The sequence below is a fragment of the Lynx canadensis genome, chromosome B4 (genome assembly GCF_007474595.2).
Source record: "Lynx canadensis isolate LIC74 chromosome B4, mLynCan4.pri.v2, whole genome shotgun sequence".
NCBI classification, from domain to species: Eukaryota; Metazoa; Chordata; class Mammalia; order Carnivora; family Felidae; genus Lynx; species Lynx canadensis.
The window spans coordinates 16,091,351-16,110,080 of NC_044309.1; the positions used below are offsets into that span (position 1 = coordinate 16,091,351).

The 18,730-nt window shown below is 40.2% G+C and overlaps 1 protein-coding gene and 1 pseudogene across 1 annotated transcript in view; one reads left to right on the forward strand and one right to left on the reverse strand.

Moving 5' to 3' along the window:
- Positions 1-2,233: 2,233 nt before the first annotated feature.
- ST8SIA6 (ST8 alpha-N-acetyl-neuraminide alpha-2,8-sialyltransferase 6) overlaps positions 2,234-18,730 on the reverse strand; it is an 87,778-nt gene continuing 71,281 nt past the window's right edge. Inside the window, exons 5-8 of the mRNA XM_032593759.1 lie at positions 13,334-13,478; positions 9,287-9,399; positions 5,742-5,834; positions 2,234-4,119 (exon numbers count right to left, since the gene is read on the reverse strand). Of these exons, the coding sequence (XP_032449650.1) occupies positions 3,645-4,119; positions 5,742-5,834; positions 9,287-9,399; positions 13,334-13,478 (826 nt within the window). The 3' untranslated portion in view covers positions 2,234-3,644. The remainder of the gene's footprint in view (positions 4,120-5,741; positions 5,835-9,286; positions 9,400-13,333; positions 13,479-18,730) is intronic.
- Positions 13,871-15,345, forward strand: LOC115519231 (annotated as a pseudogene).

An 18,730-nucleotide genomic window follows, 5' to 3' on the forward strand; every position in this document is an offset into this window, starting at 1 on the left:
TAAGAGCGGAAGATCAAATCCAATCCATCAATATTTAAGCAATGCTCATTATGCCCGTAGATTCCTGAGAGTGTCACAGTCAGACTTGGTGGTTAATCTATAAGATGGAGTTCACAGTTTTCTTTGTTTTGATCTTGGTATAAAAACTTGTAATAATTTGCCATTATAGAACAAAAAGAACTATGACTTATGATTTACAATTCACGTAGCTGATATATTGTATCATCAAAATTTATGGGTTTTTTTCCTTTTTTTTAAACTTTTTTTAATGTTTCTTTATTCTTGAGAGAGACAGAGACAGAATGTGAGTAGGTTAGGGGCAGAGAGAGAGGGAGACACAGAATCCGAAGCAGGCTCCAGGCTCTGAGCTGTCAGCACAGAGCCCGATGCAGGGCTTGAACCCACCAACTGTGAGATCATGACCTGAACCGAAGTCGGTCACTCAACCGACGGAGCCACCCAGGGTGCCCCAAAACTTATGTTTTATTGTATTTTAGAAAGTTAAAAAAATTCTATTTTGGCACAAAAGGGCATTATTGGCACATCATAATGGGATATGTGGTAGGTTGTCCTCCACGAAAGAGGAAATGTTGTGATGTGAGTGAGGCCTCCCATTGATTTCACAAGTTACAGACCAACTTGGGAAAGAGAAACAAAGAAAACGCATGTTCTTTTTGATCAAAGACTTTTGGTTAATGCGACCCTAACCTAGCCAGGATTGTTGCAAAATTTCAACATGCTTTTAGGATGCCAATACAAATATTAATATAAATGTTAAAAAGAAAACCAACTTCAGTTATGTTCATGTAGAAAGGTCTACAATTATCTCCACAACTTGTTTTTTTTTTCCTACTGAACTTTTACTAGAATGTTGGTATCCTTAGGATGTGGCTTCTTGATCTCACAGTGTTGGGGGAGGTCATCAAGAGGACACGATTGCCAGTTGACCCATGAGCTGGACCCCAGCAACTGGAGGCTCCTTATTCCCTCCCCTGTCCCTGGCATGTGCATTCTGTTTGCCTTCCCTGCTCCCAGAAGCTTCCCCCAGGACACAGCCCTGAGACAGTGATGTGGTGTTGAGACCAAGTGGACAATTTACATGTCTGACCGCAGTTAAGGCCTCTACATAAACTTTTAAGTTTAGCAGACAGATGTGGAGGCCTACTAGTCTTGTGGCCACCCAAGACAATCCCATATGCAAGGTCCCTTGCTTATTTAAAGGGCCACCTACCAATCTGAAGTGGCCTGCCTCTTTGTTTGGTCTCTCCCTGTGTTCTGTGGACAGGGGCCAGTTTTGGATTACACCTGGGAAGTTCCAGAGAAGTCTGCGATCCCACACATACCATTTCAAATACTTCTGGAGTTTGTTACCAGTGACACTGAAGATTCTACTTTGATATTCTAGAGAAGATTTCCTCAGGTGAAACAGTAAGTTATATGGGGGAAAACGTAAGTAATCTCTGCCCTTAATCATATATAATTTTTACTGAAATAACTTCTGAATATCTACTCCTTCAACACCGCAAAACGAAAAGATGAATAAATTAGACTTCATGTAACTAAAAGCACGCTCCTTTTAGAAAATATTTATATATGAAGTTTTAAGCAATTTATGGAGCCAACAGGTTTCATCTGCTACAGAAGAACAAATAAAATGTGATCAAAGAATGGCATAAAACAATGTCAACCACAATGAAACGGAAGAGGTACTTTACCAAAATGAGCAGCTGACAGCAGAGTGTTCTTAAAAGGGAACCTTTAGTAAAACAGCAGTCTGGCTACGGTAAGAATTCAGAATTGTATTTGTAATTAATTCAGCACGCTGCCAGTCTGCTCCACTCCTATTTCCGCCCTCCTTGCAACGGTACAAAGACAAGCAAGACAAGCGGGGGAAAGTATAAACACAGCTACTCAGTTCAGTCAAATAACTTATGCAGCTGATGCAGGGATGACCTATGTTAACAGGTATCGTCATCATGTAAGGGACTGGTATAAAAATGGCAATATTTGGGGCGCCTGGGTGGCGCAGTCGGTTAAGCGTCCGACTTCAGCCAGGTCACGATCTCGCGGTCCGTGAGTTCGAGCCCCGCGTCGGGCTCTGGGCTGATGGCTCGGAGCCTGGAGCCTGTTTCCGATTCTGTGTCTCCCTCTCTCTCTGCCCCTCCCTCGTTCATGCTCTGTCTCTCTCTGTCCCAAAAATAAATAAAAAACATTGAAAAAAAAATTTAAAATAAAAAAAAATGGCAATATTTGATATCACTGAAGCTTTATTTGATGTTTGAATTATTAGTCTTACTTCTCATGTGAATATACACCTTTCCTTGTGAGAATTAAGTTTTTGTGTATTTTAATCCTTACAGCTTGCCTATGAAATCAATCAGGTCACTATCACTGCCATTTCACAGAGGTGGGACCAAGCCATCATTCCCATGCACTATAACCTCCCTTCAAGTGACAGTTTTTGGGGCAAAGACCATGATTTACCTTCAAATATCCTCATTTGCGTGAATCAGAATCAAGGGGACAGCTTTTTTCCCCATCACATTCCCTCTACCTGGAATCTTCTTCATTTGTTAACACCTTACTCATTTTCTGGGCTTCACTCAGAAATGACCTCTTCTCTGAAACAGATTCCACTGAAATAGATTTATTTATTCCTACCTCTGCTTCCTCACAGTACTTTACTCATAGCTGTCGTAATAACATTTATTATACCGTATTACAGTTGGTCATACACGTGTCCATTTCTTCCTGAAGGGCTTGGTCTTTATGTCCCTCTCACAGACACAGCCTGTTACAGGGTCTGGCATGAAGTAGCTGTTTGATAATTAAAAACAACAACAACAACAACAACTAAATTGAATGTGTGACCCCACAGATAAGAACACAGGTAAGAAAAACCGGGTACTGTAACTCCTCATGCTCTTGAAATAGGTTCTCAGTGGAAAAGGAAAATTCTTAAGAGTAAAATCAGGAAGTTAATATAAATTATAAAGAGTGACTTCGAAATGTAGACAAAGGAGGAAAAACATTGGCCTAAGTCCAACCAACACACCGTTGCAGCTAACGACACAATTCGTGAAGGTAATCAGAAGCAGGCACATTATCACCCAAAGAGAAGGATTTGATTCCTGAAGAATCAAGGGTTTGCTGTAAGTCCTTATATGCACTCTTCGAAGACAGGAAGAAGGACGAGAGGGATATGACCCATAATAGAGAGGCGTGCTGAGGAAAGAGCCCCAGCGAACGCTGGCATTTCACAGCTGTTCTCTCCAGGAAGGGTCCTCAAGACCACCCGCCTTTTATTATCGGTCTGGTGAGAGTGGAAACGGCTACGATAGACACCAACAAGGAAAAACTCGGGGAGTCCCTACCTCATCAGGCCAAATCCTTTGCCAAGAGTTTTCACAGATTACCACGTTTGCCTGAAGCGAGTTAGATTATCACGGTCCCCATTTCACAGGGAGGGAAACTGCAAATCTGAACAAGTTCATGAGCTGCTGAGGACGCAAGCTTAGCGGGGAGCTCTGATCAAACCAGGTTTCAGGGCTCTTTCTCTTCTCCCTACAACCACGGCTTTTCCTGTGGGGAAACACTGTCACTCACCCACCGCGTTGTATCAAAACCACCCCCACCTTAAGATACTACGCTTGGGCTATTTCACATTTGCTAAATTGCAATTTGAGGATTCCCTTCAAGTGAAGTTGGAGAATTTGTCTATATTCTTTGGGCATCTCATGGAAACCGCGTTTAGGGAGGTTGTTGTCGTAGTAGTGATGGCTGACGGGTGTGTCTTTTACTGTTCTAGAGAAGGGCCAAAAGCCATACAGCTTCACGTGCTCACACAGCTCCACGGCCACACTTGTGACCATCAGGCCAGAGGACAGGCGAAACTCTGTCACACCTTCAGTTCTCCAGAAGAGGGCGAGATTTCTCAGGTACTTGGGATGGAAAAAGAGAACCTTTTGTCTTGCGTGAGCCTCTTTGAGCGTGTTATACACTTTAAAAGAGGCAATGGTGTTGGCCCTGAAAGAAAACGCTGGCAGAAGAAGGAATGCGTCTCCGTAGGTTGCAATGTCCTCCAGAAATGTTTCTTTCTTTTTCTTTAAGTTCCCATACCTGCCAGATTAAAACAAAAACCACCACCATCATCATTATGATCAAAGTAGCAGTTTGGGTTACATAAGGCTGAACTGACCACTGGCCAAGCAACTGAACCACTTTTAAGAGACAATGGACTCAAGTACAAGGAAGCATCCTATAAATATCAAGGGGTAGGTCTTCACTGCTCTTTTGAGGTATCTGTAAGCCTTCATTTATATTTTCTTTCTTTCTTTTTTTTTTTAATGCTTATTTATTTTTGAGAGACAGAGAGAAACAGAGCGTGAGCGGGGAAGGGGCACAGAGAGAGGGAGACACAGAATCAGAAGCAGGTTCCAGGGTCTGAGCTGTCAGCACAGAGCCCGAAGTGGGGCTTGAGCCCACAGACCGTGAGATCATGACCTGAGCTGAAGTCAGATGCTTAACCAACTGAGCCACCTAAGTGCCCCCCATTTATATCTTCTTACCGGGCTATATCCCCACTGGACCACACATTTCTTACGTTATTTTAGTTTCCAACTTGGTAATTTCTTTCTCTAAGGTTGCTTTTTGATACACAAATACTTCTAAATTAATAACGATTGATGTTTTCTCAAACAGTACACTCTTGAAATGTCTACACACTAAAAAAAAGTCACTGAGCTGTACTCCTGTTATTTGTGCATCTTTCTATGCGTGTGATCATACAAGTTTCCTCTGAAGAACTTAAAACATCTATATCCATACACACACACCACACGTCAAATTTATCCCATGTATCGTGACAGCTCTGTATGTGTGATTTAAAGAATACCTTCGTAAATATACTAATCTGTGTGATTGTGTTTAGAAAATAAACTTTTGGGATACAGGTACAATATTTTATATTATTTTAAGATATACTAGAACTCTCTGAATATATATTTCTATTGTGTATTTTATTAGTAATGATTATTGGTCAATTTTGATGAAAACAATGGAGCAAAACTATGTATGGGATTTTTATCAACCAGCAACATTTTGTAGTAGTTCTGCTGCAAAAAATGAAATAAAGGAATTATTTTTTGTTAATAAACTATCTGAAGTAAAAACTGTTTTTTTTTTGCGGGGGGGGGGGGCAGGTTCTCCCAAGGCTCACTCTCTGAAGTTTCTAAACTCTTTATCAAGAAACTGCTCTCAAGAGTAACACTAAAACCCTGAAAGAAAATTCTCAAAAGTAACTTTACTAGTGTTACAAAAGACGAAGAGATAAATGAGTCTGCATTTGATTAGTAATGTTCAGCTTATGATATTAGAAGTACAATTGGTCAGGGCACCCAGCTGCCTCAGTCAGTCGAGCATGTGACTCTTGATCTTGGGGGTTGTAAGTTCAAGCACCACACTGAGTGTAGAAATTACTTAAAAAATAAAGTAACATCTTTAATATAAAATAAAATGATTTCCTTAAAAAAAAAGTACAATTGGTCATACCTCTTATGAGGTATAACCTTGAGAAAAAGTAAAAAATTATGAATATATTCTTCTATCTTTTCCCCAAAAGTCATTCCAGCCATATTGCAAGTCAGTTTCAGCAACAAGAGTAGTGTTTTTCAGCAACAAAGAAATGTGTTCGACAATGAAATGAATGTTCTCAAACAGTTGTGTAACTTGGAGGTACTTACTTTAGTTTTATGATACTGGGATTTACAGTCACAACATTGGTTTTACTGCCAACGTCTTTACTAACATTTCCTGTAATTGGGGGGAGGTTACACCTGAAATTTGAAAAAAAAAAAAAAAAGTATTTTCAAAATACGACTTATAAAAAAAGCACACGTACACATATGATCACTGTCACTTTACTGGAGAAAACTGTTGCTATCAAGGGGTTCTGAATTGGTCCGATTTCCATTTAAAACTATTTAATAAGTACTGAACTCTTTCTTTTTAATTAAAAAAATATTTTTAATGCTTATTTATTTTTGAGAGAGAGACAGACTACGAGCAGGAGAGGGGCAGAGAGAGACAGAGACATAGAATCCAAAGCAGGCTCCAGGCTCTGAGCTGTCTGCACAGCTCAGCTCAGAGCCTGATGTAGGGCTTGAACTCATGAACCATGAGATTATGACCTGAGCGGAAGTCAGATGCTTGACCCACCGAGCCGCCCAGGCACCCTCGTACTGAACTCTTAACTGGCATTTCAACAGTGTATGAAATATACAAACTTGATAAATGTTTTGAATATTAAGACCCTTATACCTATCAAATGAGAAATGACAATTACCTTGCCAAGCTTCTGAAGAGTTCATAATCCTGTTATTAAAATTATTATTTCTATTGATTATATTCCCATTGTGGTATGATCGCCAATTTACAGATTTAAAAAAATTGAGGCATTGGGACTAAGGTTACAGTCTGCCAGAAGCAAACACTGTATTAAAAAAAATCAAAATCTCCTGATTCCCATATGGATAGTTTTTCTTGTACCAAATTATGCTGTTAATAAATAAAACCCTAATGTTCCTATAATGATGTTTTCATCTAAATGTTCTCTTCCTCTTTTGATTACTAATTTGTCTTTAGTACTCAAAACAAATTAAGAATTGTAATTTTGAGTAATTATATTCCTTTCACAAAAAAGAGACGGTTGGTTATGACTTCCCAAGTATTGCTTATAGAATTTCAAGTAGACCATTTCTTTAAAGCTATACATACAAAGGAAGCATATTTGAGTGCTTCCTAAGGAAAGCTGTTTAAAGTTCATGTGTTCTGCAGTGACTGAGGTTGAAATAGTATTCCACACTCTATGAAACATAAAATCAAATGAACCATGTGCATCTCTCATTGATAAAAAAAAATAAAAAAGATATACCAGAAAATAATTAAATATGGCACCTTGGGAAAAATAAATATTAATCACAGATAATAGTCCACAGAAATGCCCTCATTAATGGACATCCTGTAGTAACAAATCTACTTTCTCTAAAAAAATATATTCTTTTAATGTTTTATTTATTTTTGACAGAGAGAGAGACAGAGCATGAGCAGGGGAGGGTCAGAGAGAGAGGGAGACACAGAATCCGAAACAGACTCCAGGCTCTGAGCTGTCAGCCCAGAGCCCAACGCAGGGCTCAAACTCACAAACCGTGAGATCATGACCTGAGCCGAAGTTGGACGCTCAACCGACTGAGCCACTCAGGCACCCCACAAATCTACTTTGTAAAACAGTCTCATACTCTTTTGAAAACCAAAGGTGATTTCCAATATAGTGTCATAGGAAACTCCAAGGCAAACTACATATACAGTAGTAGTTGGTAAAACCATTCATCACCCCTCTTTTTGTTCCTTACATACTTAACTGGGAGCTCCCAGTCTCTTGAAAGGAAGAAATGAATAATAAGCAGTTTCCAGGTTGTTTTTATAAAACTCTGGACACTTATTGCCAAAATCTGGTCAGGCTTCAAATTTAAATAAATTTTAATGACTCTGACGACATTGAAACCCTCATTTGGCCTTTCAGTCTGGGAGGCTAACTTCACAGGGAACTCAGCATCAGCAACATATCTGAGCCTCAGCAAATGCAGACTCTAGAAATGTACACACCTACTGTAGAGTTATAATTTTTTTGATGTTTATTTATTTTTGAGAGCGAGAGAGAGACAGAGAGCAAGCAGGGGAGGGGCAGAGAGAAAGAGGGAGACACAGGATCCGAAGCAGCTATAGAGTTATAAATTAAGAAGTTGTTGAGTTCTTTGTTTGTATTTGTTTTTAATGTTTTTATTTATTTTTGAGACAGAGAGAGACAGAGCATGAGCGGGGGAGGAGCAGAGAGAGAGGGAGACACAGAATCCGAGGCAGGCTCCAGGCTCTGAGCTGTCAGCACAGAGCCCGACGCGGGGCTCAAACTCACAGACTGTGAGATCGTGACCTGAGCCGAAGTCAGATGCCCAAGCCACTGAGCCACCCAGGTGCCCCTGCTTGTATTTTTAAGTCTAAATCTGTATTTCCTGTATCTGCTATAAGGTAAAATGAACATTAGGCATAAACGTCCCCACAGATGTTCTGGGAATTTTAAGTCTATACAAAGTCTAGCACAAGAAGAATTATGTATCTTTATTATGGCTTTTTCAAAATGGCTAAATCCTTCAGGTATTGGTCATTTTAACATTAATCGTGAGGAGCACATTCAGTGACCTGCTGGAGTGTCAAATCTATTGGTCTGTCATTACTTTCAGCATAAAAACTTTAAATGAGATTAAAGTGAGGCAGTGGGTTGGGGGTGGGGAGCTACCGACTGAAAATCTTCCTTTTCAGTTGCTAAAAAGGGCAGCCTGAAATCAATAAAGATGAAAGGATGTCCTCTGATGTATGAAATCAGTACCTCTGCAATAGGAAGAAACAGATTTCGACTTACTTTTTAAAAAGGTGCATTTCAATTGAAATCCATCCTCACAGGGATGAATCACCTTTCCTTCGAATTCTGAAAGCGCAGAAACTCTGTGGCTTGGCTTGTTAGCACAGGCACACAGAGAAACCACTTTTGCTTCTGTTTTTGCAAGCTAGCAGGTATTGAGACACCAACACTTTAAAAGACCAGAATCTAGAAGCCCCACAATTTCTTGTTTTTTGTTTTTTTTTTTTAATTTCAAGCCAGAGAACTAAATAAACAATGATGTAGCATGGCAATAGGGTGCAGGTCAGCATTTTCTTAAGTTTTATCTGAGAACAAAACTCTCTAAATGCTCTGTTAAAAAATATTTTTTTAAATATATAGAAACCATAATTATATCTGTGTATCTGTGTGTGTATATGTGTGTGTGTGTGTGTGTGTATATATATATATATATATATATATATATATATATATATAGTCTTTTTTTTTTTTCAGGTGAACCTGGGAAATATTGTTCTCCAGAGTCCTTCTCAGGGAGCCATGGCATCCTTACGACACTGAAGGCTCTGAGAAGTCCTGCAGTGAAGATCCTTTTTCACCATGATCTCAAGCTGAGTTTCTGCAAAGGGGCCACAGCACAGTTTTATCCTTCTGGTATTAACATGCTGAGGAACCCGTGATCCATTTCACACTTCAGGAAAGGCCATCTACGTCATTTGTAGACTTAAGCAACACAGCTCAAAGGTCAAAATTTACACGGAGTACCTTTACACTATCCTTTTAAAATATCCAACTGATCTTTGGTTTCAAAGGAACCAATTTGACAGGCCTTACCTAAAAACGAAGTCGGATTTGTCTATTTCGGCTCCACAAAGAGACTTATTCAGAATCCCCCCGTTTCCAACCACAGCACACCGATTATAAGGGTGCTCCATAAAAGGCTGAGACTGTCAGGAGAAAGTGAAATATCTTTAGTTTCAGAACCATAACCATCACCGCTTAATTCCAGCTGCTTAATATTTAGACATGCTAAGGAAAGAAAAAAAGTGAGGAAAAAAAGCAGAAGTAGCAATGCTGATCAACTATGACTTATAATAAAATATGCTGTAAACTTATACTATACCTCTCATTTCTCTTGAGAGGAATAGATAGTGTATCGAATACCATACAATGTAGTAATATAAAATATAATACATTTGCTCATAAAATATAACTTACTGTATTTTACACCACGTAATTAAGTAAATAACATTAGAATGGCAAAATCCCACATTGGGCCTTTCCAACAAACAGGAACATTTTCAGCAAAATGGAGGAAATAAAGCAATTAGAAAGTATCATTAAATCCTCTATTCTCGGGCATAAAATTAATAGCTAATTTAGCGGAAGTTTCCCGTGCTTCTTAAATAGTTAGACCTTCAGGCTCAGTGCTGACATAAGATTGATGCCTGCCATCTCTCCGCAAATGACCAGCCGCGGTTCTTTAGGGAGGCCCTACTGACTCTGTGCTGACATATTTCAAATTAATTTCCAAGGCCTGAATCTTTTATATTTCCTCCAAGGACCGGACTTGCCGACTTCAAAAGACGTCCCCCTTTTACCATATCCTTCCCAGTCGGAAACCTAACTTCTCGAGCCAACAGCACGCTTTCCCCTTCCTGGTCGCTTTCCCTGAAAGAACGATGTGACCTTGGGCAACACGAAGGATGGCAGCTCAGACACATGGTCCTCATTTACCAGTTTTGTCTTCAGAATTCAGGTGGAGGTCTTCAAGGGCACAGAGGGTGTTTCTGACGTTTAGCTTTCCCTCTTCTGTCACCACAGACCTCGCACAATGCAATGGACACGGTGATTTTACCGTAAGTGTGGGCTGGCTCAATGGCCTGCCCTCGTGCAGCCTCCAGCCTTGTGCTGGGGCGCACCTGTACCAGCGGGTGGGAGCCAACCGGTAAATATTCAGGAATTGTGTGCACTGTTGTTAAACCACGGGTAAATATGGGGGGCCTGGGTGGCTTAGTCAGTTGAGCGTCCAATTCTTGATTTCGACTCAGATCATGATCCCAGGGTTGCGGGATTGAACCCCGTCCCGTGTCAGTCTTCAAGAATGTGGAGGAGCTTAAGATTCTCTCTCTCTCCCTCTGATCATCTCCCCTGCTCACGCGCTCTTACTTTATAAAAGAAATAAAACAATAATAATAGTAATAGTAATAATAATAATAATAAACATTGGTAAATTTAAATCGGCCACAGTGGGGGTACGTACACCACCAAAATCGGCCAACGCTACAAATCAGGGCACCCTACTTCCCAAAAACAGTTTACCAGTACCAATGGCAACACCTCAGGGCCAACGGGGTTCTCAGACGCCCAAAGTAACCCACGAATCCTTATGACTGTGATGTGCTCCTGATGCTCTACCTGGGAGATGCCAAACAAGCAAAGAAAACCCTAGTTCGGTATTAGGTTTGTCTCTAGCAACTAAAAATCATATGGTGCATATGGTGCACAAGAGACACTGATCCAAGTGTAAAACTTATTAACGCGTGTACTCCAAACAACAACCTTATGAGCGTTTTACAGACGGGAAATAAAGACATGGATTTAAGTAATGGCTAGCAGGTGCGAGAGGTGGGATTCAAACCCTTGAAAGAGTCCACGCTCTCATTCACAACACATTACACAGCTTCTCATATTCAATGAATAAAATGTTAATTTAATTATGTATCCGATTCCTCTTTGTATCTGCAACGCCCAGCGGTACCTGGCTCTTAAATTAATGGTTCCCAAATACCTCAGGGTATTTGAAGTTCACTGCACTGCTAGCTCAAGGTGTCTTCCAACCGTGTTTACTCAACACTACCACAATAAATTCTGAATTCCATACACTGGGTAGAATGCAAATATTCTCTAAATGGTACAACAGAAAAGATTACTGAAGGAAACATCATCTCCAATTAAGCACACGAAACAATGTTTTTCTCTGGCTTCTTGGTCAACTGGGTGAAAAAGCCCATATGCTTTGGGATCTCACATTCGGCATGCGTTCACATGAATTACAAACTCCAATGGTTCTTAAAAGAAAGCTCCCAAGAAAATGGAAAAAATTTGTGCCACGCTGAGCAATGCCTGCTCATTGCTCACCCTGGTTGAAAACCAACTTTGTTTTCTTTTTAAATAACTTAGCAAAAGTGTTTGGAGGAAATGACTTCACGACATTCATCAAAAGTATCTATTGTCACCTTCTTGCTGCATGTTCCACAGTGTTCCAGAATGCAGTGTGGCAGAGGAGGGGTGTGCGGGGAGCAGGGTGAGGAGGAGGTCAGCTCCCTCACATGCCTCATCCATGGAAAGGGAGTGGCCTGGCTTTGCAAGCCTTACTGTACTGACTTCAGAATTCCCTCCCCCTAATTCTGAAAACTCAGTGTAAATTTGGAAAATGGATGCTGTTGTTATTAATTGCACACAGAATTATCAAGTTTCGGTTAAGTTATTCTTTTCAAGGTGACAATTAGAAGCAAAAAAAAAAATACCTGCTGCTTCTCTGTTCTAGTCAGTCTAAAGCAAGGAAAACACTAGAAAGAGTTGCTCATTATGAAACTCTCCCAGGCCGTCCTTGATAAGGAAAAGAAATATTCTTTACGTATTATCTTTTTAATTATTGGTAATTTCAATGGATCATGAGGGCATTTTTAGAACGCTTTGAGTTATTTTTGGTCCCCCTTTCCTCCCAGAAAATTTGCAATATTTATTCTCTATCATTTGCTATTCAGTTCTCAATCATTCCCAGCAAATTCGTCTTCCTTTGAATTATAATATCAAAAGAAAATCTGGAACAACTTGCATGACCAAAAAATCAGTTGTAAGAGGTCAAAGTTCTAACAAAAGGGAATTAATGGCAAGAACTGAATATTCTACAGTTGGTAAAGTCATCCCATGTTTGACCACATTGCCTTAGCTTAACTGCTTTTAATCAAATCATGAAAAGATGCCCGAGAGTGTGTGTTTATGAGCAACAGGATGTTCTTCAGGACAAAAGTTTTCCCCAAGTTCGGGTTTATATTCAAGGAGAAGTTTCCTCTTACGGTGACACTGTGCCATTACTCACTAGTTTATTTAATGAATACATAATGAACGCATATATATGCACTGGGAAATGTTCTGGAGCTTGGGATACATCAATGAACACACTACCCAGAAATCTCTGTCTTGTGAGGTTATGATCGTTGACCACAAATCCTTAACATATTTACTTCCCAAAGACTAGCCACATAAACCCACAGTTCTTTGTGGACGAATTGATTCAGTCACCAAAACTGACAACTGGATGAATCTCATTCCAGGTGAAAAACGGTCCTCTTCCCAAGCCCCAGTAATTACTGTGCACAAAGCCCAAATACCTCATCTCATTCAAGGATGAGTCATGAAGGACTCAAGGACTCGGAGAGCTTATCATGTAAGATATAAATACATTCCCCACAGAGCTACTTGCATTCAAAATTGCCTTTCTATTTATTTATTTTTCAGGGAGATTGAGTGAGTATGAGCAGGGGATGGGCAGAGAGAGACAGAAAGAGACAGAGAGAAAGAATCTCAAGTAGGCTCCACACTCAGTGCAGAGCCCAATGGGGGGTTTGATCCCACGACTCTGGGATCATGACCTGAGCCCAAATCAAGACTCGGACGCTCAACCGACTGAGCCACCCAGGCGCCCCCCAAAAGTGCCGTTTTAAAATGGATCCCTACAAACATCTTACACAACAAAACCACATACGGTATTTTAATTCTAAGTTAACCCCTCTATTTGTCTAAGTTACAATATAAAGTGAGAGGAAAGTCACCTGGAATGGTGACACAAATAAACCACAACAAGCCCTTACTCACCACTGGAAACATGTTAAAAATGTTCTCTCTAATTAGGATTTCATTTTTGCTTTCCACCTCGTAACTCATGTTGGTCCCAGCTGGAGTGTTATTCTGAGAAACAATGAAGTTTTGGGCAGCATCACAACAGGAGGCAAGTTTTGCTCTGCAAAGGATAAGAAAAAAAGCAAACCAAGGAATGAGATAAAAAAAAAAACCAGGAAACAGAGGCTACAATGGAAAATGCAAGAGGGTTCTGCCATAATGACTCTCAGGAAGAAGAGGCATCATTCACAGCGACACGTTCATCTCATTGCGTCCTAACTGGTCTGGATGGTGAAATGGTGGCCTGGCTGGAAAAAAGGGCAAAGAATGTAAAACATACATTCAGGTAGGGACCCTCTCACCAGCAGAAAATACTCGTTGACATAGCGGTTCACATATACAAATGTACGCCTAAGCTCCCGGCTGGGGGCACCGGTGGGGAAAGCCCCGGGGGTCGGCGCCCCCCTCCTGGGCAGCAGCGACTCCTCCACCCTGCTCCAAGCCGGGGTGCTGGATCTGGACAAGGACGAGGACGATCTGGAGGTGTTCGGTAAGGATGCCTCATTGATGGACATGAATTCCTTCAGCCCTATGATGCCAGCGTCTCCTCTATCAATGATAAACCAAGTCAAGTTGCCAGATTTGAAAGATCTTTTCATTACAGTTGATGAACCCGAAAGCCACGTTACCACAATTGAACCTTTCATTACTTACAGGATTACTACTAAGACATCTCGTGGGGAATTTGACTCCAGCGAATTTGAAGTTAGGAGACATTATCAAGATTTCCTTTGGTGGGGCGCCTGGGTGGCTCAGTCAGTTAAGCGTCTGACTTCGGCTCAGGTCATAATCTCAAGGTTCGTGAGTTCAGGCCCCACGTCGGGCTCTGTGCTGACAGCTCAGAGCCTGGAGCCTGTTTCAGATTCTGTGTCTCCCTCTCTCTCTCTCTGGCCCTCCCCCATTCATGCTCTGTCTCTCTCTGTCTCAAAAGTAAATAAACATTAAAAAAAAAAGATTTCCTTTGGTTGAAAGGAAAACTTGAAGACGCACACCCCACTCTGATTATTGCACCACTGCCTGAGAAATTTATCGTGAAAGGTATGGTGGGGCGCTTTAACGATGACTTCATTGAAACACGGAGGAAGGCACTTCCTTCAGGAAGTTCCTGAACTGAATTGCTGATCACCCAACTCTAACATTTAATGAAGACTTCAAAGTATTTCTTACTGCACCAGCTTGGGAGCTCTCTTCTCACAAGAAGCAAGGGCCTGGGTTACTCAGCAGGATGGGGCAGACAGTCAGAGCTGTTGCGCTGCAATGAGAGGAGTAAAAAGCCGCCCAGAAGAGTTCACGGAAATGAATAACTTTGTTGAAGTTTTTAGCCAGAAAATAAATTTGATAGACAAAATATCTCAGAGAACTTACAAGGAAGAAAGGGAATGTTCTGATGAAATGAAAGAATATGGCCCAATTCATATTCTGCGGTCGGCGTCAGAAGAAGATCTGGTTGATTCTCTAAAAGGGATTGCCAGCTGCGTTGACAAATGCTGTAAGGCCACTGAAAAACGGACATCTGGACTCTCAGAGGCCCTGCTTCCTGTAGTACATGAGTATGTACTTTATAGTGAAATGTTAATGGGTGTTACGAAAAGGAGAGACCAAATACAAGCAGAACTGGATCCAAAGAGGAAGCTTTGACCTATAAAAAGGCAGATACTGATCTGCTTACAGAAGAGACTGGAAAACTTGAAGATAAAGTGGAATGCGCTAATAACGCCCAGAAAGCAGACTGGGAAAGATGGAGACATAATGTGCAAAATGATATCAAGTCAGCATTTACAGATATGGCTGAGGAGAATATCCAGTATTATGAACAGTGCCTTGCTACACGGGAATCCTTCCTTGCATCACAGACTGACCTCCACTTGGAAGAAACCTCTGAAGATAAACCTGAATCCCACTGAGGACTTCTGTGCTATCTTTGGGAGACAGCACCTATTAACCAAAGTTACTCTTTCTGGATGGACTGTGTCCTTTATAAAGTGGGTGAAAAACATTTAGGACTATCTGGAAAACCAACAGCTTGAAACTCAGGTATTCCAGATCATTGACATGAATTGGATACACGTGTGTGTGTGTGTGTGTGTGTGTGTGTGTGTGTGTGTGTGTGTATACACACACACACGCACGAATATATATACATGAATATATATAAATATTTAGCTTAGTTTTTATTTTAAATTTATGTGCCAATAATTACATATAGAAAATTTTTTGTCCAAATATTTGTTTGTGGAACATGTCCTTTTAAATATATCATGAAGACTCAGTTTTAATAAAAAGTTTAATATAAAACAAAACAAAACAAAAAAACAAATGTACGCCTAAGGATCACGTTGTAACATTGAAGAGAAAATGACAGGATGCACTGTAATTATTTCATAGTAATTATAAGGTACGGAAGGTACATTAAGAACAGTGTTACAGTCACCAAAGCAACATGTAGTCATTTACTAGGAAACAAGTCCAATGAAAGGAAGAATCATTCGATACAGTGATTTGTTTCTGGCTTCAGTGGTTTAATTCACAAACACAAAGTATTTATATTCAAGGTGTACGACTTCATGTTTTGACATGTTTATACATTGTGGGACAGTCCCCACCACAATCGAGCTAACTTACCTACCCATCACCTCACATGGCTGTCTTCCCCCCTCCGCCTTGTTTTGTGGTGAGAACAGTTAAGATTTACTCCTTTGGCAAATTTCTAGCATACAATTTAGTATCGCTATCCACAGTCACGCTGTTGTAAAGTAACAGTGACTTTCTAAGTGAACTTAAAGTTGCCAGTCCTTATAGAAAGCCTAGAAAAATGTAATTTATTTACGTTTAAAAAAATTTTTTTTAATGTTTATTCATTTTTGAGAGAGAGAGACAAAGAGAGACAGAGCGTGAGCTGGGGAGGGGCAGAGAGAGAGGGAGACACAGAATTTGAAGCAGGCTCCAGGCTCCGAGCTGTCAGCACAGAGCCCGATGCGGGGTTCAAACCCGCAGACTGTGAGAACTTGTCCTGAGCTGAAGTTGGATGCATAACCAACTGAGCCACCCAGGCACCCCAAGAAAAATGTAATTTAATACCAAGCTGTGTTTACAACTCCTACATGGAGCGAAACATTATTAATAGAACGTAGGCCCAGTCAGGTCCTTTCACGGATCATCTGAGTTTTCCCCTGACCTCTGGCAGGTCAATCTAGATCCACTCAGAATTTCTATTTTGCTTCCATAATTTTCTAGGGATGCAGGGTCCACAGCATCACCTGGTAATTATTCCAGAGTCTGATCAACCTTGAAGTCCAGGGATTCTCCCATTTGCACAACTCCACTATCTCTTAACTTCAATCCATTTCTCTTGTTAGTTTTCATAGGATCTCTCCGTAAAATCACTTCATGTAATTGAAAATGGTAATAAATCAAGCAGAACTTGAACCTTTTCAATCTTGAAGCCTTCAGAGAAGTTTCTCTTTTCTCTCAGATTTTCCTCCTAGGACCAGTTTTTCATTATTTTAGTTATCTTGTTCCTCTTTAAATCTTTACTTGTTTCTCCATATTACTTAAAAATATGTATCAAACAGGCTCTTAAGACAGAGAACAAACTGAGGGTTGCTGGACAGGAGGTGGCCAGGGGATGGGGTAAACGGGTGATGGGGATTACGGAGGGCACTTGTGATGAGCACTGGGTGTTATATATAAGTGATGAGTCACAAAGCCCTACTACTGAAACTAATGTTATACTACATGTTAACTAGAATGTAAATAAAAAATTGGAAAAGGAAAAATATATATAACAAAGCTGAATTCAATCCTAGCACAAGGACAGTGAATATTCAGTGAAAAGGGCTGACTATGGTCGCTGCTGACACCCTAGATTCATAACTGGTCCTTCCCCATTGGTTGGTTTTTGGTCTGGAACCGTATATTTTTGTACGTGTTCCTATTGAATTTTGTCTTTCTGAAAAAATACAATGCTCTAATCTGTCACGATCGTGTTGAATTATATTCCAGTCTTTCTGAATTTCAGTAATTCTCAGGGTATAAAAAGTCAGTGCTGTGATATGATTTGGACCCTAAAATCACTATTTTCAACCATACTTATCAGTTCATCTATATCATTTAACTAGTACATTCTTCCTAATCGAATTCTATCACCGGCTTATCCCTCTTTGGATTTCAGAACCTATCATGTCTTAAAGATAGTTCGTGGAGACTGACAAAAAGAAAAATTAAAAATGAAAGGATGCGTAGTCAAAAACATGATCTTAAGTAGTTTTTAATTATAAATTTAACTTCATAACAATTCATATTGTGAAATCAAAATTCTTATGTGTTTATTATTTTAAATGTCTCTTTTATGCAGCATTTTGAGCAAAGACAGTAGAATAAATTCTCATTTACCTTTAACAAGTAGCTAAACTTCTCTAAGGATATTCAGTGCTTAAAAGAATATTGTAGGGGCACCTGGGTGGCTCAGTAGGTTAAGCGTCTGACTTCAGCTCAGGTCATGATCTCTCAGTTTGTGAGTTCAAGCCCCATGTAGGCCTTGTGCTGACAGCTCAGAGCCTGAAGCCCATTTAGGATTCTGTATCTCCCTCTCTCTCTGCCCCTCGCCCATTCACACCTTGTCTCCCTCTCCTTCAAAAATAAAATAAAACATTTAAAAAAAAAGAATATTGTATCACCAAAAAACACTAACCACTGCATGCTTTGTGTTTTCTTATATTAATAGTTTTTTTTTCTGAAATTGCATTTTAACATTGTATTATAAAATTTTCAAACCTATAGCAAAACGCAAAGAATTGGCCAAGAAGTACCTGAATAACTACCAGCTAGATTCTATAATTCACTTCTGCATTTGCCTTATTGTGTTATTATTGTGTATTCATCAATCCATTTTTGTTGTTATAGTTATCACAATTCAAAGTCAAATACAGATATCGGTACACTTCACTGCTAAAGATCTCAACACTTATATCATTATTTTGTTTACATTTGCGGGTAAATTTTACATACAATAAAATCATAAGCACATTTGATGAGTTTTGAAAAATGTACACACCCCTGTAACCCAACCCCTATCAAAATACAGACTCTTATCTACACCCTAGAGAATTCCCTCATATCCCTTCCCAACCTGTCTCTAGCCCTTACCCACCTCCAGGTAAGCACTTTTGTCATTAGAGTTTTTGCCAAAGATTGGTTTGCTGGGGCGCCTGGATGGTGCAGTCGGTTGAGCATCCAACTTTGGCTCAGGCCATGATCTCACAGTTTCTGAGTTCAAGCCCTGCATCAGGCTCGATGCTGACAGCTCAGAGCCCG